This window comes from Kryptolebias marmoratus, linkage group LG13 (assembly GCF_001649575.2).
Source record: "Kryptolebias marmoratus isolate JLee-2015 linkage group LG13, ASM164957v2, whole genome shotgun sequence".
Taxonomy (NCBI): Eukaryota; Metazoa; Chordata; class Actinopteri; order Cyprinodontiformes; family Rivulidae; genus Kryptolebias; species Kryptolebias marmoratus.
In genome coordinates, this window is record NC_051442.1 from 18,661,587 (window position 1) to 18,687,778 (window position 26,192).

At 40.8% G+C, this 26,192-nt stretch overlaps 3 protein-coding genes across 3 annotated transcripts in view; 1 reads left to right on the forward strand and 2 right to left on the reverse strand.

The window, feature by feature from the left end:
* Nucleotides 1-2,145, forward strand: part of banf1 (BAF nuclear assembly factor 1) — a 4,213-nt gene extending 2,068 nt beyond the window's left edge. The window contains exons 2-3 of the mRNA XM_017412662.3: nucleotides 401-547; nucleotides 813-2,145. Coding sequence (XP_017268151.1) covers nucleotides 422-547; nucleotides 813-959 — 273 coding nt within the window. The 5' untranslated portion in view covers nucleotides 401-421 and the 3' untranslated portion in view covers nucleotides 960-2,145. The remainder of the gene's footprint in view (nucleotides 1-400; nucleotides 548-812) is intronic.
* Nucleotides 2,146-2,231: 86 nt separating this feature from the next.
* Nucleotides 2,232-7,411, reverse strand: gng3 (guanine nucleotide binding protein (G protein), gamma 3). Its single transcript, XM_017412663.3, has 3 exons — nucleotides 7,162-7,411; nucleotides 6,359-6,458; nucleotides 2,232-3,612 (listed from the first exon to the last, which is right to left on the reverse strand). The coding sequence occupies exons 2-3, from the start codon at nucleotides 6,455-6,457 to the stop codon at nucleotides 3,484-3,486; spliced, it is 228 nt and encodes a 75-aa protein (XP_017268152.1). The 5' UTR covers nucleotide 6,458; nucleotides 7,162-7,411; the 3' UTR covers nucleotides 2,232-3,483.
* A 5,112-nt stretch (nucleotides 7,412-12,523) lies between these two features.
* Nucleotides 12,524-26,192, reverse strand: part of si:dkey-175m17.7 — a 31,781-nt gene continuing 18,112 nt past the window's right edge. The window contains exons 2-4 of the mRNA XM_017412657.3: nucleotides 22,991-25,089; nucleotides 22,386-22,688; nucleotides 12,524-20,247 (exon numbers count right to left, since the gene is read on the reverse strand). Of these exons, the coding sequence (XP_017268146.1) occupies nucleotides 19,982-20,247; nucleotides 22,386-22,688; nucleotides 22,991-25,073 (2,652 nt within the window). The 5' untranslated portion in view covers nucleotides 25,074-25,089 and the 3' untranslated portion in view covers nucleotides 12,524-19,981. The remainder of the gene's footprint in view (nucleotides 20,248-22,385; nucleotides 22,689-22,990; nucleotides 25,090-26,192) is intronic.

Sequence of the window (26,192 nt, forward strand, 5' to 3'; positions counted from 1 at the left end):
TAATCATCAAAATTAAACAAAATAAACATTTGAAATATATGAGTTTGTATGTAATGTATGAATATAATATACAAGTTTCACTTTTTAAATGGAATTACTGAAATCAATCTACTTTTTCATGATATTCTAATTTTATGACCAGCACCTGTACAGGTCAGGGAACAACCTGGAAACATGTCAGACATTTGGTTAAGTCTTTGCAGCGTGGAGAAAGTCATCCACTGGCTTGGAAACAAATGTAGAGAGTAAACCAAAGCATCCATCCTAATTACTGCTGTTTGTTTTAAATAAAAGGGTTTACATTTATGTTAAAAGTACTCTTCTTACAACTAGTGGTTTCCAGTTAAAATAACCCCTTTTTTCTGTTTTCTCCTCTTTGTGATCTTTCTCTCTGTTTCAGCTCAGCACTCCTGCAGCAGCCATGTCGTCGACGTCCCAGAAACACAAAGACTTCGTGGCCGAGCCCATGGGCGAGAAAGCGGTGATGGCTCTCGCCGGGATCGGGGAAGTCCTGGGGAAAAGGCTGGAGGAGAAGGGCTTTGACAAGGTGACGCTTATTTGCCGTTTCTTTCCTCGCAAACGTCGTTCGCGCCTCGATAGAAGCGTGTGCGAGACTGAAGACGGCGATGAGTTGCTTTGAGTCGTCCATCGCGTGCTCAGATCAAGGAACGTTTTGGAGCCTTCGTTTACAATCATGTGTAGCGTCCAAATGTGCAGAACTTAAGTCAGAGAGGTCTCAATTCCAGCTGCTCGAAGACTGATATATAAATGCTTTGTGTGCCTCTGATTGTTTCTTCTTTCTACCTCTGCAGGCGTACGTCGTCCTCGGGCAGTTTCTCGTTCTGAAGAAAGACGAGGAGCTTTTCCGAGACTGGCTCAAGGACGTGTGTGGGGCAAACGTCAAACAGCAGGGGGACTGCTACGGCTGTCTTAAAGAATGGTGCGACGCCTTCCTATAAACCCCTGATTCCAATCCCGTTTTTTTTTTTGTTTGTTTGTTTTTTTTTTTTGTTTTGTTTTGTTTTGTTTTCAACCTGTCATTTGAAATTTACATAACCTCTTCGGTGATCTTAAGTCATCCGGCTGCGACACACAACCACAATAAGACACCGAACACACTAATATGTTAAAGTGACATGTATGCTTTCAAAGGGTTCAGTTATTGTAAATCGGTCATGTTTGCTCACTGTAGATAGCCCGTTTTATGGAAACATTTAGGGTCGTTTTAGAAGTTGAAGGTGAACGTTTGTCTCTCTTACACGCAGGTTCCAATAAGCCACGTCACAGTTGTGCACATTAGCATGCCTGAAGCGTAATGTAGCCTTATACACGTTATCACAACTCTGTTCAAAGTGTGAATGCTCTGTGACACGAAAACGTGGTGATGAGCTGCATCCACGTGACTTGAATCGTTTCTACTCCATCATCCTGTTCGGGTCTTAATCCATATTTTTATCGTTCCAGACTATTAAAAGCACTCACTTTTAAACTCACCAGTGCTCGTTCTGCGTATAAATAGCTCACCCGTGGGAGGTTTTGACTTGTAAATTCAGCCCGCCTTTCTCCTTCTGTGCTCGCACGCATCAGGACTCGGGAAACGTACCTGTACGCGTGTCTGACTTGGAGTTTGCTCTCTCCCTTTTTTTCTAACAAAGCTGCCATTTAAGCTAACAACAGGCCCATCACTCTGATTTATTTATTTGTTTTTGACACTGGTGTTTTTTTAAGTGCGCACAGAAGCTGCTGTTTTTAAAACTTCTCGTTAAGAAAGAAACGTCTCGGTCACGCTTTTTAAATCTGGTCTTCTTGTCCGGACCCGAGGAAGGAAATGTACATACTTAAAGACGCTGACGCAACAAACCCAAGTACTGTTTATAAGGGGGGGAAAATGCTGTGATACCCGACTTAGAAATTAAAGATGATTTTTGGTTTTTAAATGGATGAGCTTGGTGTCGTCCTCTGCTCTACCTGGAAACAGAAGCTGCCTTAAACCACTCACACACACACACACACCCTCCGGAGACCGAGTTAATGAAGATGTAATCATAGTTTGTTGAAACGCCGACAGGTTTTAGTTTGTGAGGACCTGTCAGCTTTTATATTGTGTTTGTTCTCATAAATCAATAAAAGGCACGTGTCACATCAGGACTTCTGTCTTCCCTTTTTTTTTTACATTTTTATTGATTTATTTTTATTTTAACCACATAAAAGAAGCACAGGAGACGGTGACGTTTGATGACGGGAGGTTTTATTTCAGCACTTTATTTTCCATCATTACCTGCCAAAGCTCCAGGGTTTATATGTGCAGGATTACACAGCTTTTCTTTTTTTTAATTTTTATTATTTTAAATAACCCAGAAGGAGGGTCAATTCATGATAGGTTGATCATTTTCCCCCAAAAAAAAGCCATGGGTAATTTTTTATCTCTTTGGATATGATTTTTTAACAGAACAAGCCTTTTTTTAATGTGGATACAGATAGTTAAAAATACAAATTCCTCAGATGGAAGAGAGGTTTGACGTGTACTGGAGAACCTCTTGAATCTGCACAGCTCCAGTGTCCCTGTCTGCAGAAGTACGTCGAAATGGCTGTGTTCTGGGTCCTAAACAATAGAAAACACTCACGCGACGCTCTACTTCTAGCTGATTTTGCTGCGATGGCTTAGATTCTACACCGAACGACCCCTAACCCCTGTAGCGTGTTGGTTGAAGGGGGGTGGGGGGGTCCGTGTGCTATCAAACTATAAAATAGTGAATTTACAAGCGATGGGATTCTCGTATTTGTCGCTGAAGTTTCACAGTAGCACCTATGCACACACACACACACACTCGCACGCGCCTCCACAGCCGCACTATAGCAACGGTATGGAAGTGAGCGAGACGCTAAAATCGGGGCCTGTTCAGGTTTCACAGCTGCTGCTGTTCGTGGGTACAAGTAACCGCCAAAACACGAGGGAGCGAGGTGGGATCGGAGCCGTGTGGATGTGGTTTTAGAAGTTAAAACGTAAATAAATGAATAAAAATCTCGGTTTGAGCCCATTTAACCAAAGACCTAAAGCTGAATGTTTCTGTAAAAAAAAAACACTGACGACTTCCCGGAGTTCTGACCCACTGAGAGGCTGATCAGTGCGGCCATTTTGGTAGTTACTTGTAGCATCTTTGAGCATGAAATGTGTGTGTTTTCAATCAGATGATAGTCAGTTTTTTTTGTTTTTCAACCTCCTGGAGTTTTACTATAACGTTTCCAACATTTTATTGATCAGATTTCTATTATTTTTTTTTAATCTCAAATGATCCTTTCTTAGCTCTTGGATGTTCAAATTTAGCTCGAGACGGGTTTGGTTCTGTCCTGTACACTGGCAGCTTTTTGATGCAAAGTTACTATAGTACATTTAATGTCTTATTTAGGTCGGAAGTACACACTGCACACGCGTGTACATGCTGTACAGCTGTACGTCTTCATCGCGACAATCCCTGATCTGTTTCAAAGCAGAGCGCAGAAGAACTTCTTCTCCCTGAAAGGGTTTTCTGAGGTGGGCACCGGGGTAATCAGCGGGTCGTCGCAGGTGTGCGCGTCGCAGTACGCCATCAGGTCGGCCGCGGCCTTTGAAACCTGGAGATATGAGGAAAAGAAACATCTGATTTAGAGCGTTTCAGCATGTGTCAGTGGCTTTACTGTCACACTTAACTCTCATATTACAGAGCCTTAAAATTAAGCAATCTTTAAAGTTTTTCACTTTTTGTCTCGTTACGCTGAGTCTTCTTCTTGCTTTCCTTCAGCAGCGACTTCTCTCTTCCAGAAAGTTCAGATTTGCAGAGTTCAGGACTAATAGTTGTCCTGTGGACAGACTGTCCCTCCTGAGGCTCCAGAGTCACCTCTGGGCTGCTTCTCAGATTGAACCTGTCAGTTTAGGTGGACGGCCATTTTCAGATGATGGATTAAACAGTGGCTCTGTGACATTACCTCACCCCGCTTTAAACTTCTCGACAGCCTGATCCTGATCTGTCTGGTGTCCTCCTTGGTCTTCATGATGCTTTTTGATCACTAATAGCCTCTGAGATCTTCACAGAACAGCTGGATTTATACTGAGATTAAATCACACACAGGTGGACTCTTTTTACTAATTAGGTTGGACTGGATTATCGTCTACAGTGGGGCAGCGGTTAGAGCTGTCACCTCCCAGCAAGAAGGTTGCAGGATTGATTCCCAACCTGGGGTCTTTCTGAGTGGAGTTTACATGTTTTCCCTGTTCTCATGTGGGTGTGCTCCGGTTTCCTCCCACAGACTAAAAACATCCATGTTAGGTTAATTAATGACTCTAAAATTGTCCCTCGGTGTGAGTGAGAGCGTGAATAGTTGTTTGTCTCTATGTGTCCCTGGGATGGACTTGCCACCTGTCCAGGGTGTCCCCCGCCTCTCACTCAGTGACTGCTGGACCCAGAAAGGAGACGCCGGTAATTAAAGGGATGGATGGATGGATCATCATGTTGTGAGAGTAAAGGGGACTGAATGTAAATGCACGTCATGTTTTTTTACATTTTATTTGTACAAAATTTTAAAAGAACATTTTCCTTCCCCTGCACAACCCCGCACAGCTTTGTGTTGCTCTGTTGCAAACAATTTCAGTAAAATAATTTGAAGTTTGTGGTTGTAACGTGACAAAATGTGGACGGGGGTGTGAAATACTGTGTCAAGGCACAGTAACTGGGTTCCTTCATTTTGCTCTCCAAGGTCTGGTTTTTTTCTTCTGTCCTTTGACAGAACGTGTACTCGTCAGTTTATTTCCATCCGAGGTCTATCCGTGTCATTGCACATATTGTGTAGTCATAATAATAATAATGAAAAGCCCCATGCGAGAGCCCACGCTCTACCATTATACACACATCTCTGAGTTTTCATACTGAAGGCTCTGCTCATGTAAAAAAAAACAACATTTCCTTTAAACTCAACTAATCAGCGAGTATCAAACAGTAATCTGTCTGGATGGAAATGTTTATGAACAGTGAGATAAAAATCATTTTGAAGAGAAAACTCTGTGCTTACATGTGCGAATGTATGGCAAAAACACAGCGGTAAAACTAACAGAATTAGTCCATTACTGACACGTTGTTTCTCATTTTTTCTGCATTCACTTCTCTAAAGGAATAGTTTGGCCATTTCGAAGTGGGTTTCTGCCTATAAGTTACAACATCCTACCTCCTGTAGAACAGTTTGTCCAACACGACTGATGAGTTAACGGCTAGTCCCGAACGCAGCTAAAACCAAAATGGAATTGAAATTAAATTGAAAGCGACTCCAGTCTCCAAAACGTTATTGCGGCTCCTCAAAATTCAGTTTCACAAACCTTTACATCACAGGTTTTTGCATTGCAGGGTTATTTGGGAGTAGAAATGGCAGCAGGAAGCTACGGCACTCAGAAATGTCTTAATATTTCTGCCAAAATAACTAAACCATACAAAACTGACGGCAATGTAAAGGTTTAAATATTTGCACAAACCGGTCTAAAATTTGAAGAATATTTCTGTCTTAAGATGGAAAACTGCACTTTGCTTGTTAGATTGTTAATACGCTCCGAATCCGAGATTTCATGCCCGTCTTAAAATATTAAAAATAAAAAAACCTTGCAAATGCTTTTTTATTATTAAAACCTTTACACTATTTTACATTTCGCATCATGCAGTTACTTTAACAGAAATATTGCGGATGTCTTATGAAATTTGACCCTTGAACATCCCAGAGGTGCTTCATCTCACTGCTGTTGGTGCCATTTATACTTTTACAGAATCATAGATTTCTGTGTAAGCATGTAAGCACTGTGTAGTGCAAAACGATTGTCGTATAAATTTCATAAAAATGTAAAATTCTAGATTTTGGGAGTTGTTTTAAGATGGCAGCAGTTCACTTTAACCTGCGTTCGGATTATCAAACTATCAAACTGAGGATGTTCAAGAAGCTATCAACAACAGGTAAGATATTTATTATTTATATTGTTTACAGACACTTTAAAACGCCTCAGCTTTTCCTCTAATCCATAAACATTTGCCTTGTGGATGTGTGCTAACATGAAATCATAAGCCTCATGTATAAATTTGCCCTCTTTATAGCCTTCAGTCTTACGGTTGGTTCCTTTAAAGGAACAAGATGCCTCTGCAAGGTGTCTCTGATGCCATTAGAAGCAGCAAAAATAAACAAATAAAAAAATCCAATACGAGTTTGGAAACAATCCAGTGAGCAGGACAGACTCGAGATGTGTTTAAGAAGGTCACAAACGCCCGAAGGCTGTGTTCGGTCTTTTTTGTGTGAAAAGAATTTTAGGGCATTGCACTGGTTTCTGTCTGAGGGTTTCAGCTGGTTTCACCTTTATCCTGCAGAAACTAGCCTCGATCTTCAGTTGCTCCACCAGCTTCCTGGCTTGGCCGACGCTCATGGTGCTGTTCACTGGGGTGTCTCCTTTCATCCTAGCCACAAAGACATTAACATTTATGCTTTTAAAACTGAAGTGTTTCATGGAATCAGTTTCACTTTTGCTCTACAGCCTATTAAAGAAAAAAAATGCATCCATTCTGGCATGCTTGAAACATACTGAGGGCCAATTAGCCTTTCCCGCAGCTGATCAGACGAAATATATGCAGTTAGGACACATTTGATAAATGGAAAAAACAGCATGATGTGTAAACTCAGGCAGCTTGGAAGGAGTCTCTGGTAATAAGGTTTGAATATCTGTCGATTTTTGTGTCAGAATCAGCACATCTGCTACAGTATGTCACCTCGTACAGGGGAAAAAAGGTACCACAAGAAACACAAACTGGGCCAAATGGTGTTAACGTTCAATATGGCCCACTGTTCTTTCCCCCTCCACCACCACCTTACGATGAGCCCGAAAAGCCACAGAAATACCAGCTGTGATATGAAACAAGCACTGTAGCCATTAAGACATGTCAGAGATGATGACATAATGTGGTAATGACCGAATTAAAAACAAATAAATCTCACAGATGAATAAAAAAAAAAAAAAGGAATGAAGCCGGATGGATAGCCAGTAAAGCGGGGAGGGGGAAGAAAAGGCAGAGCAGGAAAGGAGCAAATCTGTTTCACACATTCTGGACCTTTCCTCATTGTCTTCCTCCCTCTTCCTCCATCCTCCCCCCGTTCCCTCCTTACCCGTATTATATTCTTCTCCAGGTGCAATCTTCCCCCCTCTTCTGTGTCTTTATCCCAGTCTCCCTTTTTTTCCCCGTCTCTCTGTGAGCTTATGCCTGGTGGTGTCAGTGTAGCCGGACCCCACCCCTCACAGACAGCAGCCTGGATGGTACCCTGCTCTGTACAGTCCAGTGCACTGCAATTCTGCCACAATGAGGACTAGATTTGTGGTGGATGGATGGGATCTCCACCACCACCCCCCCAACCTCAGCAGTGAGTGGTACCTGCCAGACAGAGGGAGGGGTGGGGATGCCATTAGTGGAGGTTTTCTTATGTGGGTGGACTGTACCACCACTTGTGTTTTAGAAAATTGGGGACAACAGGAATCTTTTAGGGTTTTTTTTTAATCTCTCATGAGAGCCAGAAATGTTTATGCTGGTGTGTGGTTTTGATTTTTCCTTTAGCATTTAAAGATTTTGTTTATGTCTGAATAAATAAATAAGTAAATAGCCCCCCACAGACTTTAATCATGATGTGTCTCTGTGACTGTTGTGATGCCCACCCTCTCCTCTGTTGCTATGGGGACTGCTGCAGTCTGCTTTGCTGGGTTTATATCGTATTTAAATTCGGACATTCCGATTGATAATTACATGACTGAGCGCTTTAAGTTGAAATATAGAATGGTTTGACGCTATAGAGGTGATAAGCGAAAAATAAAATGCCAAAATCTGTGTATGTCTGTGCTGTTTCATGACGCGCTCTCAGACCAAACACCCTGTGGAGGAAAGAGCTCCCTCAGACCAAACATGGCAGCGCTCACACTGTAGTTACGTCTGACCCGTGTGGCGGTTTAAGGAAAATATCAAGCGATTTGACGCTCCCAAATGTTTAATAAACATTGATTTAGTAAAGTATGTAGCAGTAAAGTCGAGTGGGGAACCTGGCTATTAGTAGCACAACGGTTTAGGTCTCCAAAAATCTGCGACGCCATCTTTGCTAAGCTAGTTTCCTTTGCTTTAATGGCGCTGTGCCGCTGTCCGGTACTTCAGGTTTTCGTCCATGACGTATCTCCGCCTTTTAATATCTCTGGTTATGTTTTTTTTTTCTTCTCCCCTGCTATTTGTCCTTTGTGCTTAAATTATTTTAGACATATAAAATACACAGATTCTGAATATTAGTATTTAATTGTAGTTTTCACCTCATTATTTTGTTCCATAAACTGAGGATGTAGTTCTTTAAAACCCCAAAGTTATGTGTCCAGCTCACCACCGCTTTAAAGCTCTCCTATTTGCTTCCAATTTTGTGTAATTAAAATAGACTTTTAAATAAAATTATTTTTTTGGGGGTCATTTTTATGGTGCAAATGAGACTTTAACCTTTGTAGTTTGGGTTTCGACCACCAGACCTTACTTTTTATTTTTAGTACTTGAATATTTAGTTCAGTAAAAAGTGTTAATCTTAGTGATCATTAGTTTGATGCAGATCAACAACGAGCAGTGATTCGGAGAGAAGAGTTTAGTTCTTCTGTTGCAGGACTCCATCTGCTGGATGATGCTGGCAGCTTTGAATGGCTGCTGCGTGAACCACAAGATACACACAAGCTGCAGTTTCCTGGCTGGGCAAATTTCTGAAACAAATGATTGTAGTTCTGGTAAATATTTCAGCAGTGGAATCAGAGGGGAGAGAGCAGCAGTAGTAGTTACACTTTTAAGACATCTGAACAAGAACACATCTAAAACATGCAGGAGAGAATGGAGTTTGATGCCTGTGAGCTGGCCTTTAGCTCGTCAGTGTGGTCTGAGCAGGGTCAGCTCCAAAGCAGGTTCCTGCTCCAAACTAAAAAGTGATTCAATCAAATACAATTTTCAGAACCTCTACACTGCTCTCAGTTCTGTGTTACATGATTATTCTGACAGAAAGCTTTCGATATTTCTTGTTGGAAGTGCCCCACGCTGCAATGGAAGTGCTACAGGTTGCTGCCGCTGCAGCTGTCTGTGCTGGCAAACAACCACAGAGGCCTGTGTAAATATCCGTGCATCGCAAATTTAACAGTGGGAAAGTTTATGGATTAGCTTCCAAGTCAACTGCTTTGAAACTTTGGAGACTGGAGCGCTCCACTCCGGGCCACTTCAGAATTAAACCCCATTTTTCCAGAGTTAGGTTGTTCAAAGAGCTAGCTACAACAGGTAAAATAATATTTATTCATAACTTTTATGCAGATCTTTAAAATATCTAAAATTTCCCTTTAAGCGAATTGTTCTGAGGCATTTATTTCCCTTTCTGGAACTGCTATAGTTTGGCTCAAGACAAAACCTCTGCATTCAGCAGTGAGAGTATAAAAATAATAATATTGCTCTGTGTAGCCTCTAAAAATACATGTACTAAAGAGTCCTGGTGAAGGTGTGTGAGGGGAGTTTGGTTTGACAAAGCTATGCTAATAGATAAGGATAAATTCAGTTTATTTGACACTTAAATCCACTTTTATTAGAGATTAAATGTCTCAGTTTGAGTTAAAGTGTGTTGTAAATATAAGACTTAATAAGAAAAAATATCAAGGTAACATCAGTGCCCACTATTATTAATAATAATTTATTACAGTTATGTAATATGTCCAAGTTAATTAATCTTTTTCTGTATTCTTTACTTAATTAATACATCTTAATTAAGGAAGGTAATTACTACGGAGTCACAGTGGGACCTTGAAGTCTGGAGACACTGAAAATAAGAAAGCTACCTGATTTCTTTACTGCACATTTATCTCATGAGCTTGACTCAGAAACTGAATTTGATCCCGTTACCATTTACTGCTCAGTCAAACAGGTGACTGTAAATAAATGTGATATGTCCAGGTGTCCAGTTTTCACTGCTGCTGCACTTGTAGCTCGATGCACTGTGGAGGTTTTGATTTGAACCCGTACGGCACGCTGAGCTGCTGTCTGCCTCGAGGTTGTTGCCAGTGAATATTGAAACAATGTTGGTAAAACATTTTCATTTTAAGCCATTTGGGTCATTGATTTTGTGACGGGACTTGGTGGCTGACAGACTCTAAAATGCTGGATGTGTTTGAAGAACAGCAGAAGTATTGATACTGAAAAGCAAATTGCTTGATGCATTATCTGAGTGAGCATTAATGGATAAAATGTGACCATTAAAATCCACTGCAGCGTCTACATATTCTCCAGAATTTAACATGGACTTTAATGGTGATGCATATTGATCTTTAGATACAGTTAGAGGATTACAAATAACTGCTGAGTCATATCTTCATGCTAACAGGCAGCACAGTCACTCTGTTGAAAGTACAAGTAAAGATACTTAAGTACATCTACCTATGTAAAAGTATTAAAAAATTTACTTTTAGCAAAAGTTACTTAGTTACTTTTTTCACAGCAGGACTCTTCTGCGGAGCACAAAGAACAAGAAGATTTTTTTATTTTTCAAAGAAGCTCCTTTGAAATAAAATCCTCATAATCTTACATGCAGTGACAAAATAAAACATGTCCACACAGGACTTTAATTAATTTCTAATAAATTCATATAAATTGGATTTAAGTTGAACTTGTTTTATTGTAAAGAACTTTAAGATGACTTTTAATGATAAATAAACTTAAATAACTTGAGTCCCAGTCATGGATGTTAATAAAATAACCCCTCAGTTTAATGATGAAGCACATTTAAACACAGACAAGAGTAACACCAAACACATCAAATATAATCACATAAAAGACTAAAAATCAATAAGAACTTTAAACAAAGATGAAAGCAGTGAAATCATTTCACATAAACGACAAAGTGATCTTTGTGTTCTGGGTTTAGTTTGATGGAGTAAAACTTCCTCTTGATATGAAGGCAGCTGATGGTTAAAAATCAGTAATAGTAGTAGTTTTATTTTTCTGCTGAGACGAGCAGAAAAACCAGGAGAAGATTACAGAGACGACTGCTCTTCAGCAAAAAGGAGGAGAAGAAGACAAGTTCTCTTTATTTGACAAGTTTAAATAAAATCACACCTTTTCTTTGTTTAATCTTAAGAAAAGAGAGAATTATCTCAGCTAAACGTTTCAAGAACTAGATTGTTTTGCCGCCTGAGCTAATCTCTTCAAAGATCTGTCAAACATTTCACCAAAAATCCCAGGAACACTAAAACAAAAACAAACCTTTCTGACTTGGGTTTATTCAAATAAAAGAAGTTAAATTTTTTACATGCTTTGACACCATTTAAATGTTCAGTAAGGACTGCAGGGAAACATTACTTTGTTATTAAGTATTTAGACAGAATGATTTAAATGATATTTGGAAAAACAGTGGATGAATCCTAACATGTCCTCTAATCAGTCTTCAGGTTTGAATTCTGATGTGAGACCTTTTAATGTGAGGGACTTTTATCTGTGTTTTAAATGAAACTGGAAACACTCAAAGTTTGAGATCAGCAAAATATCTCTTGGACAACTAGATAGATCTGAATGAAAAGTTCAGAAATTAAACCTTGCATGTACAATTGATTAACCTTTGGAGTCAATCATATTCAAGATGGCTGCCACAGTCAACTTACCTTTGTGAACACAAAGGTGACAATAGTACAAATAATGAGCCAAACTTTGGTGTGGTGGTATAGCTGAGAGTAATTCACAACACATACTTTGTGCGCTGAAAGGAAAACTTCATCTTTGACGTCTAAAACCCCTTCGGTCTGTTAGCAAAATATCTCAACCACTGGACGGATTTAATGAAACTCTCAGAAAGTAATCACTGGGTGTGTATTTACAACTCAGTTACTTTAGGATTCAAAATAGCCGCCACAAGTCATCGACCTTAGTCTCAACATATGGCATGTGACCGCATGTAGCGTTATTTTTGAGATTTGACCAACTTGATTATAACTCTATCCCTCCTCATCACGAGATGATCTAACTTTAAAACTCTGACAGGGAAGGCGGCGGGCAATATGCATTCCTCTGAGGAATGACAGGCCTTTAGCTCTCTGTGTTAAGAGAAACCTAAACACTCATATAGCAGGGTGCGTTTAGATTCAGGTCAGGGAACAATAAAAATATAAAACAGTGCAGAGACAGAGCTATTTGCAGTGGGTTAGTTAGCAGAGTTTTGTTTTAACCTCTCTGCCTCTCTGATTGATCTGCCCTCGGGCGCCTCGTCACGCCACTGCGCTTCTCAAACCAGGCCTTGCGTAACGATGGTGGCGATGAGCGAAGCGGATGATCGTCAGAATCATCAGCCGCAGCTGGACGCTCCCATTGACGCGACACAACAAGCCAATACTTTCCAAACAGACAACACTGGGCGACGGGCTGCGTGGCGAGCGTGGTGTCGTCGCATGTTCGATTCCATTTACACACACACACAAACAGAACACACTCCCAGATGTAAATGCTTCGTTTCTTTTTATTCAAAGAGCCAGTTCCAGAGTGTTTACTAAAAATGAACATGGAGAACAATTTTACAATCCAGCCATCAGGTTCTGCACAGCACACACAGGATGCTATTATGATAACATGACTGTATTCAGCTGGAAGCAACAGAAGATGAAATCTTCTCTGCTGTCAACAACACAGGGACTCGGCTGCTGCTGCAAATGAAACATGTAAAAAGTTTAAAAACCAATGTACAAATGTGAACTGAGCAGCTGCTTTTAGAAAACAACACTCCTCGTCGCTCCAACCTCTCTGTTCGGCTGCTGTGTTCGTGTTTTACTCGGCTGTTCTGAATGGGAAGGAGTCAGACGCCATGCTGGAAAAAAAAAAGACACATCTAAAGCAACCACACATCACTTTTCTAATCATTTACATCAGAACTACATCTCCAAACCCTTGTGTTTATGGTTACACTGTAAACTGCTGACACTTCCTCTCTGAGAGCTTCTGAATAAGTGAAAGGCCTTCAAGTTACAAATGTTTCAGAACAACTTAACTCTAATTTTTTTTTTTTTTTTTTGCATACATTTTTGTGCTACATTGTGAATTTTAAATGCATTTTTGGAGCTATTTCTCCAGTTTTCTTGGAGCTCCAAAACACATGCATGTCAGACAATTATAAAGAAGCGAAAAAAGAAAAACAAAAAAAGAAGAAATTAGGTTTAAACACACAGAATATAAAAACCAAATTCAATTAAGCTTTAAGCAGTTTACCTCTAAAGAAAATGTCAAATGTTAGAAGCAGCTAATTCACATTTCTTGTTGAGTTTAAAGAAATAAAGACAAGAAGTTTTCACTCAGATATCATCTTAAAGTATATATCAAATGTAATCCTGTATTCTTTGTGTCTTCAGCTTTTGGTCAGCATTTAAACAGCATCAAACTGTGAACTAATATTTGCAGAAAGTTGTAAATGAAAACCAGCCTGCAGATGGGTGGGTTGATGAACACTTACCACATTTTAGCCTGCTCAGGGTGTTTTAGCAAAAATCTATGAACAGTTTGCCCTTGAAAAATGTAGATTTGTATCTAAACAACGATTTCTTCCCGTCTAAACAGTCCTATAACGTAGCTCTACAATGCAGGTTTTGTATATTTGTATGTTTGTTGGACTAAAAAGGACAAAAAAGGTTCAAAAACACTTCTGTCAGTATAAGTGTTTTAGTGCTTTTAGCTAAATGCTAACCTGCTTAAAAAGTGTTCAGCATCCAAAAGCCTTAAAAACAACTTAAACCAGAAAAAGCAAAGTATGAATAAGTTTATAATGTCATTTTTGTTAGTTCATCCTCTGGGGACCATAAATGACATTTAATTTAAGAAACCTTGAAATGGATTAAAATCAAATTCCTTAAAATGTGTCCACCGTTGAAACATTTTACTCAGATTTCTGCTAAGTAAGAAGTCAAGGCAAAACAAATTATCTTTTGATTATTGGATCATCCTCTGGGGACCAAGAATTTTGGCCCAATCAGTCTGACTTAAAGAAGATTAACATCATTTTCATGGACTTTCAGTGTCACACAATAAACATGGATTTATAAACTTTAAAGGACTGAAAACGAACTTGAACTTTATTTCTTAGTATTTTCAACATGTGGTTTAAACCTTTCAAAATGTCGCTGCCAGGTAATATGCATTTTGCATATAAAAGCTGATATCAAATAAGTCTGATTTCTAAATGGACAAAACCGGACTAAAAGTTTCAACGAGGCTGCTGTAGTTTTGGACATAATGACAAAATTCAACCAGAAATCCGCGACTGGAGACAGAAAAATTCCTCAAAAAATAATAGCGTTGCAGAAAAAGCAACTCAGCAGTGCTACTTTGCCCAGAGTGAGAAATGATTTGAGCTTTTAGAAATGCACAGCAGCTACACCTTCTTCTCATTTCTTTCACACTTGTAGAGGAAGACCACCAGAGACAGCTACAGATCTGCAGTTGGGCAACTTAGCATGAAAACTTCACATTTAGGCAGCTGGTTGAGGCTGGACTTACCTTAAAAGGACAGTTTGGATGTTTCAAAGTGTTGTTTTGTGATGTAGATATCAGTAGCTTGCCTGCTGATCAGACTAAGGCCTTTTTTAAGCACATTTCAGTCATATAGAGCAACTCAAACTCAAAATTTCATCACGGTGTGAGCAAATGCTGTATTATTTTATTTTAAATACACGCTTTGGCATGAGACCATTTGTTTTGTGTACTGCTGTTTTCCCAACTAAACAGTATCTGTGTTACTTTGTGATATCACATGCTGAGATTGTATCAGTCCACCTGTTCAGCTGGTATTTTTCCAACTCTGCCAGGAGGTGAGTCAACTTTTCGATCGTACTTCTGGGTGTCACTTTCGCAAAAAAACAAAAAACAAACCCAAAATCCAAAACAACACAGATGACGATACGTGTTTGTGCTGTCTCCAGCTGCTCTAATAAAGCAAAACCCTGGTCACCGTATTGATTTTTCCATTTTGTTGATTGACTCCAGTTGTGGCTAATTGCAACACATTTACTGTAGGTGTCAACAGTGAACCTGCTGTACTGAGGCGGCTCTGTGTTTGCAGGAGTCGTTTTACAGAGCAGGATTATGTTGGACAAAGTGCAAATATAAAAACCTTTGCACGACAGTTGTTCAGAATTTCTTCCTACCAGGTTAGCTTTCAAAAAACATCAAATACATTAAGTCTGAGGCCATGGTTCTCATATGGACAAAGGTGGAAGGCTTTCTTCCAAGGCAGGGAGTAAGTCTTTGCCTCAAGGAGTTCACATATCTGGGAGTTTTGTTCATGAGTGATGGCGGGATATCACCATCACGAGAGGAAGATGGACCAATGGATCGGAGCTTTGTCCACAGTGTTGCATTGAGTCAAAAGGGAAGGCTCTCGGTTTACTGGCCCATCCATGCTCAAACCCTCACTTATTAACCCTTTCCATTAAGGTGGCTGAGCTCAGCCTTAGAGATAAGGTGAGGGGCTCCAACATCAGAGTAGAACTCTTCTGCATCAGGAGGAGTCAGCTGACGTGGTTCAAGCACCTGATTGTGATGCCTCCTGGGCACCTCCCACTGGGAGAAGACCCCAGGGAAGACCCAGATCTTGCTGGAAGGATTATATATCCCCTCTAGCCCGGGAACACCTTTGGATTCCCCTGAAAATAGCTGAGGAGTTTTTCTGGAAAGAGGGATGTCTGGGTTTCCCTCCCGGACCTGCTGCCTCTGCACTCTGACCACAGATAAGCAGAAAAGGGATGGAGGACAATAAAGCATTTGCTCAAACCGGTCTGAAAGTTTTGAGTTTCAGATATACGTGGCTGAAATCCACTGAACAAAGAGGCTTCAGTCTTACAAGCTGCTAATCTGACTCTCACATGACAATTTATCCCTGCTTTTACAAACTCTGCTGACAGAAACTCTTCTTTTAACCCTACTTGAAAACCTCCAAACTATCCTTTTAAATATTTAAGCAGGGCCTCAGGACTAAAAGCCCACTTTGTTTTAGCTACATTTAATGTAACCCGCCACCTGCCATCGGCTCAATGCGTTGAACGTAAAGTCTTTGTGATATAGCAGCATCGTATTCGTCACAGTGCACCTCAAGGAATTCTGACGAGTATATTCGGTACAAGAGGGTAAAAATGTCTAAATACCTGGACCAGATGCTATAATATGTAAATGTTACATGGGATTAAGAGAAACAATCCATTTTGGAAAGGAAACGGGTGACAGGGGAGTGTTACAGGTTAGATAACATGAGTTTCTGGAGCAGGAGGAACAGGGAAACGGCACAGCGTTACGATGACGGTCGTACCTGAAGAGTTCTTACCCCCAAAAGGAAGGGAGGAGGTGGTCTGCTTTCTTCTTGAGATAGCTCTTCAATATTCTTTAGAATCAGTGTCTTTAAATTCAATATTTGGTACAAGAAAAGAGCACAAAGTTGAAAAATAAGCAGTAAAATACAAACATGAAGAATCCAGTTCCGACAAATGAGCAATGCACAGATATACAATGTTCCCAAAAAGTTATCATACACACAGCAATTAGGAACGTTTCAACAAACGAACAGAAGATTTCTACACACACCATGACACTCAGACACACTGGCCCTTCAGGTGAATTAAAGACGTACTGCTGAGTTTCCTTCAGAGTGTCTCTCAAATCCAAATGTCTGAGCCCACTGCGCAGCCAGTCCACACAGTGTGGCGTTAAAGAAACTGCTCCGGCAGCTGTTTTGCATATAAAGTTTGTATAAAAAACCAAGGAGGAATAGCAACAGGCCCTCTTCGAAAAAGGTCAACGCCGGCTGTACCTTCTGTGAGCTGAGCTCCAGCATGTTCAGCTGAGAGAAAGGCGAGAGGTAAAACCAGCAGGACGGCGTGTCGTCCTTTGTTGGTCTGATAACAGTGGAGGTAAAACAGAACAACGAGATGCAGAGGTCCATACTGACAGAGCCATGGCCTTTGGTATAAAAAAACCAGACATGTCATTAAAGTAAAAAAAGAAAAATGCACAGTGTAGATCCAGAATAATGTAGACTTTTGACTGTTGAAAAGTATATATATATATCCGAGTTTAACTGTACCAACAAGGCTAAACAGAAGGCATTTTGGTTTCAGGAAACTGTAACCAGGCAGAGTTCAAAATAGGGAGAACAGAAAATTAATTAAAACATTTCAGGAAAACTGAATAAAATAAGATTTTGCTGCATGAACTCTCCATTCTGTTCTGATTTTATGGACATGCTTGTTCCTTTGTTAATCTCATCTTATTTATTTACTTTTTTAAAAAATGTACTGAACTCTTACACTTCTAGCCACTACTGAGTCAGCACTATTGTTAAAAAACTGAAGCTATTTCACCAAATTTTTTTTATAGAGAGGAGTTACACAAGCAAAGAAGGAACTTGTTCATTTCTGGTGAGGATGAAGGTCACGTTCTTCAAATGCTCTTTCAGTTTCCTCCGCCTTAAAACAAAGAATCTAAACGAGAACACACAGCTTCTTCCTACACCCCCGTGTAAAAGAAATCAAATCTTTATCGGAAATGCGCTCAGTCTGACACATGCTTCACAGCTGTGTGCACTGATAACATTTTAAGACGTCAAATGTGGCATCACTTTAGAAAAAGGTGCAAATTAAAGGGGTAAGTCAACCGTTTTGAAGTGGCGTTCCGTGGAAAAGTGACAAACAAATAACATCTTACATGCAGTAGATAGCCGACTCCAGAGATGTTGTCAATTTCAGAGCCGTTCAACGCTTTTATAAATCTTTACACACCCATCATTTTTGGTTATTTATAAGTGCAAATAGCCGCAGCAGCAAGCTGTAGCATTTTTGGTGCAGCTTGGGCACAATTCTGGCAGATATTGCCTAAGATTCCTGTTGGAATAACTGCAGAGCAGGAAATAAATTTGTGTCTGCAAGAAGAGCTGGGAAATGTTTAAGATTGAAGGTGTTTTAAGAAGGTAGCAATTCACTTTGGTAGTAGGTTTTCTTGGACTAGACAATATTAGCTCATCAGTATGGTCTGAAGGCTGCTATTTGTGTAAGGAAATAACTATAATTCAATGTACCAAATGATGTGAAATTGACAGCGATGAAAAGGTTTATAAAATTGCGTTTGGATCAACGGCTATGATTTTTTTAATGGTTGGAACAATCCACTTTGGTTTGTGTTGAGTTCAGACTAGCTGTTAGCTTTTGGTCAAAAATGAAATATTTCTCCAAACGGAGGTCTTTAAAAAGCTATCCGCACCAGGCAAGATATTAATTGTTCACAACTTTTCCATACGAGCCCACTTCAGATGGGCTGAACTTTCACTTTAAGGCCATTTTCAGCTATAAGATTAGAAAACCACAGATTAAATAAATTGTGATGCTCTGAAAACCGTGCCAGCCTAAGATGAACTAGACCTTGGACACTGTAAGGGATTTATTAGCTACTTACAGAAAATGTAGCCTTGCACCACAACCATTTCAGACCAAGAGTTTTTTAAGGGAAATTAGATCTAATATTTCTGCATCCACTTAATGCTCAGTGCTCAGATTCATCCTGCAGGTTGTCTGTAAAACTGAGCTAAAAGGAACTTGAATCTCATCAATGCAGAAAAAGAGTTCACAGTGAGTCATTTTCTAATCAAACCAAAGCTTTTGCTATAAAGACAATGCATAGTCATGAGAGATACCGGTAGAATGGTTGGTCTGAGCATAAAAATTGGATTTTGGTAATGATAATATAAATTAAAAAATCATAAAGAAATGTTACAAAGAACTCAGAACGTGAAAAAGTAAAATAATTCAAATTAACCCTGATTTCAAAATGGAAATTCATTTTAGAAGTAACACTCTAAAGTGCCTTTAGCTCATCAAGTAATAAATTAATAGTTAGATATTGAAGGCAAGACATTTTGGTGTATTTTCTTGAACCCAAATCCTTTACTGACTTGAAAATTTAAGCAATATGTGAAATGTTGCCTTTCAATGTGAAATAGATGACTATGTGCTCTTTAAAATTCAGGAAACATTAACTCGTTTGTTTCATACTAAACGCCAACCCAGTTCTTTTATAAAGTGATCAAAGGGAACAAAAATGGCTGTAAAAGTGTTTGCAGAGTACGAGAAGGTTAAAGAATATCATTACATTTCTCCAACTTTAAATTTTAGTCTATAGAAGGTTGTTTTGTGATTTCAGCTCAGTAAATGCCCTTACAGTAAGCGTCTTTCATTGCGTATGCTACATTTTCGAGTGTGCACATTAAGCCTTGAACCCCAGGATGCCCAACGCTGCAGATTTCTGCAGATTTACCCTTTTGTGATACGATTTCTTCCTAGGTCCTTGTCACGCTATTGCACAGTTCTGAACTTAGAAAAAGAAGACAGTAACTGAGGTCCGATCTTCAGTGGCTGGTGAATAAAATAAAAATGCACAGGAAGTAAAGTGCGTTGTATTAACCTGTGTGCTGCTACATGTAGTGGAAGAGTGAGTTGGAGTAAATGAAAGCTTCATAACCAACCTTTTCTCTGTTGCACTCGTGTTCTGCATGCATTTTCGATTCACTTTTTCTGTGTGGCTGTGACTGTAAACAACAGGAACAATAAGGAAGAGGTACCATAAATAATAAAATAAGATATCTGAGTGATGTTAGAGCTAGAGAAAATATTGGCACATTATCTTAGAAACAGTAAACTGGATGGCAATCAAGTTGTCTAACAAATATTACTCAAACAAATGAATCATCCAGTTTTTTTGTTTTGTCTCATGTTTCACAGTATTAAAAGTGCACTAACTGCTAACCACACCAAACGTTTTGGAGGTGTAGTGTTTCTTTTTTTTTTTTAAATGTGCTGCACTCTTTCTTTATTTTAATATCAAACCGAGTCCTCTCTTCAGCTGTGTCAGTGCTACACACTGCTGCCCCTTCAGCTCTCTCACACCTGCGTCTCCACACCGATAAGTTTAGGCATCAAGATCCGAGGAGTCACCCCAGAGTTAAGGTCCCTCTCGAACTCCAAAAGCTGACCCATGAAGTTCAGATTGGGCGACACCACCGGCCGACGGCTCCGCACGTACTTGTAGGCATCTGTCATTGTCATGAGGGTGTGCTTCATAAGGTAGGCGATGACGATGGTTGCAGAACGGGACACGCCTGCCTGGCAGTGCACCAACACTCCCTTTCCACTCTGATATGCCTCCTCTGCGGATGAGAACAACAAACACATGAACTCAGTGTTGCTTTGAGATGTAAAATCTGACATTTTCTTTAATTAGATATAAATAATAATTGCCTCAAGGCTCTGGTTTATGGATACTGATGCATCTTTATGCTGATGATACAGAGGTTTACTGTTATTCTAACTCTGATGATCTGGTGTTTGATTATTTGACATTACTCATTCACATTTCTTCCATCTTAAATTGGTATTCAACACTGACAAATCTAAAAGTATGATGTAGGAATGTCTCAAGTCTCAAATATCATATCAAGGTCTCAGTGAAGCCATTTTTCATTGATTGAAATCGAAGTAGCTGACCACACTCTGATCTGTGTTGCTGATGTACTGTGATTCCTACTTGTGATACGTAATGTGCCAACATGTCTGCAGAATGGAATAATTTTAAAGTACAAATTGACAATTGAGTCTCTGTATCGTCTGATATTTGATCTTAAATGACTTGGATCAGGAACAAAGCTCTTAATTGGGACATCCCTAGTATCCATTCATCCATTTTCTTTTACCCCCTACTTTATTCTGGATTGTGGGAGAGCTGGCACCTATCTCCAGCAGTCATTGGGACCCTGGACAGGTCACAAGTCCATCACAAGGACACACAGAGACAAACGAGACAGACAAGTGTTCACACTCTCACTCACACCTTGGGACAATTAGGAATTACCAATTAACCTAACATGCATGTTTTTAGTCTGTGGGAGGAAACCAAAGTACCCAGAATAAACCCAGGTGGGCACAAGGAGAACATGTAAACTCGACACAGAAAAGCCCCAGGCAGGGGGCAAACCTGCAGCCATCTTGCTTTGAAGTGACAGCACTATCCACTTGCTCCACCGTGCCGCCCCCTACAGTTATCTTGGTGTTGTAATTTATGAAAGTCTTTCTTTTAAATCCTTTTTGAAGAACTGAGTTTTTTTTTTTTACAGAAATAAAACACATCTTTAATGTAAAGATAGCTTGCTGCTGCTACTTTCTTACCTCACGTTCACATTGATGAATGCTATTACCTCTCAGACTGTTGGACACTGTTTCCCACAGAGTACTAAAACTCTCACTCACCACTGCACTCTAAGATGTAGACTTTTGCACTGGTATAAATGAATATACAATTTATCCTTTGCCTTTTGCTGACTTATTTGCCTGTCATTACTTTTACCAAACCCTCAATATGTGAAAAAGACTTTCTTCTTTTCTGCACCTTAATCTGAAACTGTCTGGCTTAATTCCATGAAATCATTTTAAGGAAATGGGAAAGACAGCATTGAAAGCTTGTACCTGTGCTTTTAGTATTCTATCCTGCTCTATTTGATACTTTTTGATTATAGTATCCACTGTATTAAGTGTATTTGTTGCAACCATATATTTGACTTGGATGTTTATTTGAAACGGGACTTACAGTACTTAAGAAAGAGACCCTGTATCTCAATGAGATTACCTGTATAAAAAAATGTCCATGCTGGTATTTTGTGTGGAGCCTGATAGGCTTTAAAAAGTGGTTTAATAAATAATAAATACATAAGAAATGGATGTGTACTGGTATCTCATTTGGTGACTGTATGTTGTTGTTTTTTATGTTGTTTTTATGACTTTTTAATTTTGTGTTTTCTTGATGTAAAGCACTTTGCCATGTTCTGAAATGTGCTATACAAATAAACTTGACTTAAAAATAACTAATTAAGTGATCTGTTCATGTTTGCAGGGGTCAAAATCCCAATCCAGACTATAATTAGAACAGAAAAGTCTCCTCAATTTTACCTCCATCGAGCCTCAATTTAAATCAATGACTACAGAGTAAAACTGAGCACAAGAACTGGGAATTTTGAAAGTAAGTTTACAACTTAAGTATAAAAAAATGCTTGCTGTATCTTGCTCAGAGCTCAGACACCAAACCCTTTATGTCACCTCATTTTGCCTGGGCTAACCATAAACTGGGACCTTAGCTTCCACATCCAGGTTCAAGTTATCTTTTCTAAATGTAGAAAACTGATGTAAACCTTCATCAAACCGCTGGAAGGAGAGGGGAACAAGCTGATTCTTAAACTGTCAAAGTAAGACTTACACACATAATGTTACACCAGTTTATCAGAAGTGGGACTCTCACCAATGAACTCAAAAACCTCCTCAAAGTACTGTCTGAGGTTCTGTTTGCTGTTGTCTGTGGCGGGGAGCCTTTTATAGCGCAGTCCAGCTTTGACGTGGTACAGGGGCAGGTGTGTGGTCACGTTGACCACATAGCCAATGTTGAGGCGCAGCAGCAGGTCCAGGTCCTGGGCATCTCTCTCGTTCCCCAGAAACAGGAAGGGCAGGATCGGACTGATGACGGCGTTCTCTGCATCAGGAGTCATCACAGTTTCATCGGACAGAGAAGCTGGTAATGACGAGGACAGCGGCAGAGAAAGTCTCACTGGAGAAAGGCAGGAAAAGTGTAAGACACGTTTGTATCCTGGGGAGATTAAAGTGTTTCTGCAGATTTGTGTGCTTGAAAAAAAATACAGCATACATGGCAATAACAGAGAGATTCATTGATGAAATTACCAATACAACAGAGGCTCATGCTATTCTGAAATATTTCCAGGTTAATGTGAGTCTGGGTAATTTACTACAAAAGGTTTAGAGTTTGTAAAGACAGCATTCAAAATAATATGTCAGTGCTTGTAGTACAGACATGTTTTCATTTTTAATGTGCTTTTATCTGCTTATTCTTACTTCGATTGTTCTCTTCATCTTGCTCTCTGTTGAGGGAGTTCAGGGCCAGGTGAAGAGAGTGAGCTGACGGCAGAGAGTGTCCTCCCTCCCGCTCTCTTTGCCAGGGTTTGGGTTTGATGAGTGTGCTAGGGGCGGACGGTGGAGGGGAAAAGGACACAGGCGATGGCGGGGACACAGAACGGGGAGAGTGGCATCGGGGATATGCTACGTCTTCGGCTTGCTCAGGACCGTCACTCATTCCTACATCTTCGGCTTTATTCAGGAGCCTCTTCAGCGAGTTACGGCCATCCTCATACCCAGATCCCAACCTGCTACCCACAAAATCGAGGGCTGCCATTTTTCCTTGCTGAAGTCGCCGGCGGCCAGCATGGTCTGTGAGATGTGTCTGTCCATATCCTTGAAGATTCTGACAGTCCAAGAAGGCAAGGCTTTTTCCATTACTGCTATTCTGAGCCAGGCTTGCACAGGTTTTCCCGAGTCCTACCCCCATCCCAGCACAGTTGTTCCTTTGGGCTTTAGAGTGGGTCATCTTCTTGGCCAGCTCTTCAGGCCAGATAGTCCTCACACTGTAGTCATCATCATCAGCCTGGAACATCGCCATTGGGTGAGCCGCTCCAATGCTTCTTCCAGGGGGTTTCCCTCTCCGAGGGTTGTATGTCACCACTATGGGGTCGCTGCTGCAGTAGCTGCAGGAAGAACTGCCTGTTTGAGATGCTTTGGGGTTGCAACCTGTGACACAGCTTTGTATCGCCCGCAGAGGGCCTGAAGAGGACAAAGGGGTACAGGGCAGGCATCCTCCAACTAATTTCTTACGAAGAATAGCAGGACTCTCAAAGTTTCCGGCCTCAGCTGAGCAGGAAGCACAGCGCAGAGGTTTAAACAGGTTTGCTCGACAGTCAGAGGTGGTGCTGTTGGTTGACGAAGTGTTGGAGGTGGAGGCAGTGGAAAGACAGCCACCCAGATTTTTCAAGCCCATGTCTTTACTTCCCCTCTTCATTGCTCCAACATTGTGACTACAGGAAAATGAGGTGGAAGTGCTTCCTCCACCTCCCTGGAAGCTAGAGGAGTCCCCCTTACACCCGCCGCATCTTACCAGCCTCCAGCAACCACAACTGAACGGGCGCGTGCAGTCAATGGTGCAGGTGTGGTCGGGGCTGGGGAACCTTCCAGCATGGGAGGAGCAAGGGGACAGAGGAAGACCATGAAGGATATGAGGGCGGTGATCTCTTGTGCGAGGCGGGTGAGGCTGACTAAGCTGCTGAAATGAGACTGGGACGTGAGCGGGTTGAGAAGGAGAAGATGAAGGGTACGTGGAGTTTAGGATGGCAGCATGGGGCACAGGGACAGAGTGGTGGTGGTGGGGTAGACTGTTGCTATTATGACTTTGATGCACAGTTCCCAGTTTGGAATTCTTCTTGTAACTCAAAGAGGAGTACTCCTGCTCGCTTCTGTTGTGAAAACTAGAGTTCTCCTTTTCACCTCTGAACGTATGCTGTTGTGCCTGAGCGGGGACAAACTGTAAGACCCCTCCAGGGGAAGACGACAACTGACGAACTCGCTGTGGCTTGTGCTCGACGCCACCTGGCCTCCCTGCGCTTCCAGTTTTTCTCTCACAATGTCCTTGATCCTGCTGGGATGAGACCCATTTTCCTCTGCCACCTTTTACACTTCCATTTCGCCCTAATGAGTTGCTGAATCCTCCCCGCCCCCCTTTGTCCACCGTGACTTTGATATCAATAGTATGAGTGTGGGAGGGCAGCCGTGGGCCGAGAGTCACTGTACCATTGCTGTGGCAGTGGCTTGGGATGTGTGTGACGCCTGCTGAGACGACAGGCTGGTCGGCCTTGAATTTCTGCACGCGGGAAGACCTGCGCTTGCATTCCACACTTAGAGATTTACACGAGGGTGAATAAAAATGGGACTGAGAAGAGTGGAGGTGAGGAGTGTGGGGAATTCGTCCATTGGAAGTGGCTGTTATTTGAGAGGAGTGCTGCGGTATGGTTTGTGGGGAAGCATTGCATAAGGCTAAGTTTTTAGGGCGCTGAATGACCACTATGCGCTCGTCAAGAGGGAGGGGAGGCATCTGGGTTTATGCGAAGCTGAAGAAGAAAAGAGACAACAACATATCAGCAAAGAAATGACCACACTGTTACATAGGTTGAAGTTATAGGGGAACACTTTACATTTCGTGAATTTAGATGCAAACAGCACATGTTCATCCAATGTTATAGAAGTCAATGGTAACTCAATTGTGAGCATAATTGTGTTTCTTAGTATTGGCTATGATTTAGGGCAATTTATTTTTATGAAGCAAGTAATTAATTTGTGAAATGTAAAGAATAAATCCAAATTCATCTTTAAATGAATAACAAGTATATTCACAAATTGTTGCTTTTGTATAACAAAAATGTTAATGCAAAACAACAAACTTTACGTCTCAATTTGTTTTTTTTAACTTTTAACATGTTTCACGTTTCCCCTTAATATATTGAACAAATATAAAAACACAACACTGTTATTTTTGCTCCCATTTTCATGAGCTGAGCTCAAAGGTCTTAGACCCAAAAGGCCTTTTTCTCTCAAATATCCGGGGTGGGGGTGGTGTCAGAAAACTAGTCCGTATCTGGTGTGACCACCATTTGCACAGCCATTGAATATAGATATTGTGAGGAACTGGAACAAGTTTTCAGCTTCCAGGATTTGTGTACAGATCCTTGCATTATCATGCTGCAACATGAGGTGATGGTTGTGGATCAACGGCTCAACGACGGGCCTCAAGATCTCATCTCGGTACTTCTGTGCATTCAAAATGCCATCAGTAAAATGTACCTGTAATTGTTGTCCATAACATACACTTGACCATATCATAACCCATCCACCACCATGGGCCACTTGATTCACAATGTTGACATCAGCAAACCGCTCACCCACACAACCCCATACATGCAGTCTGCCATCTGCCTTGTACAGTGAAAACTTGTATTCATCCATGAAGAGAACACCTCTCCAACGTGCCATACACCATCGAATGAGAGCATTTGCCCACTCAAGTCGGTTACATTCATGAACTGCAGTCAGGCGGAGACCCCGATGAGGATGATGAGCATTCAGATGAGCGTCCCTGAGACGGTTTCTGACAGTTTGTGTAGAAACAAACCGATTGTTGCAGCAGCTGTCCAGGCGGCTGGTCTCAGATGATCTT

Excerpts from the sequence above, each read along its gene's own strand:
- gng3 (XM_017412663.3), bottom strand. The coding sequence starts at position 6,457 with ATGAAAGGAGACACCCCAGTGAACAGCACCATGAGCGTCGGCCAAGCC. Across the intron at positions 3,613-6,358 it reads CTAGTTTCTGCAGGATAAAG|GTTTCAAAGGCCGCGGCCGA; the intron begins GTGAAACCAGCT and ends TCATATCTCCAG.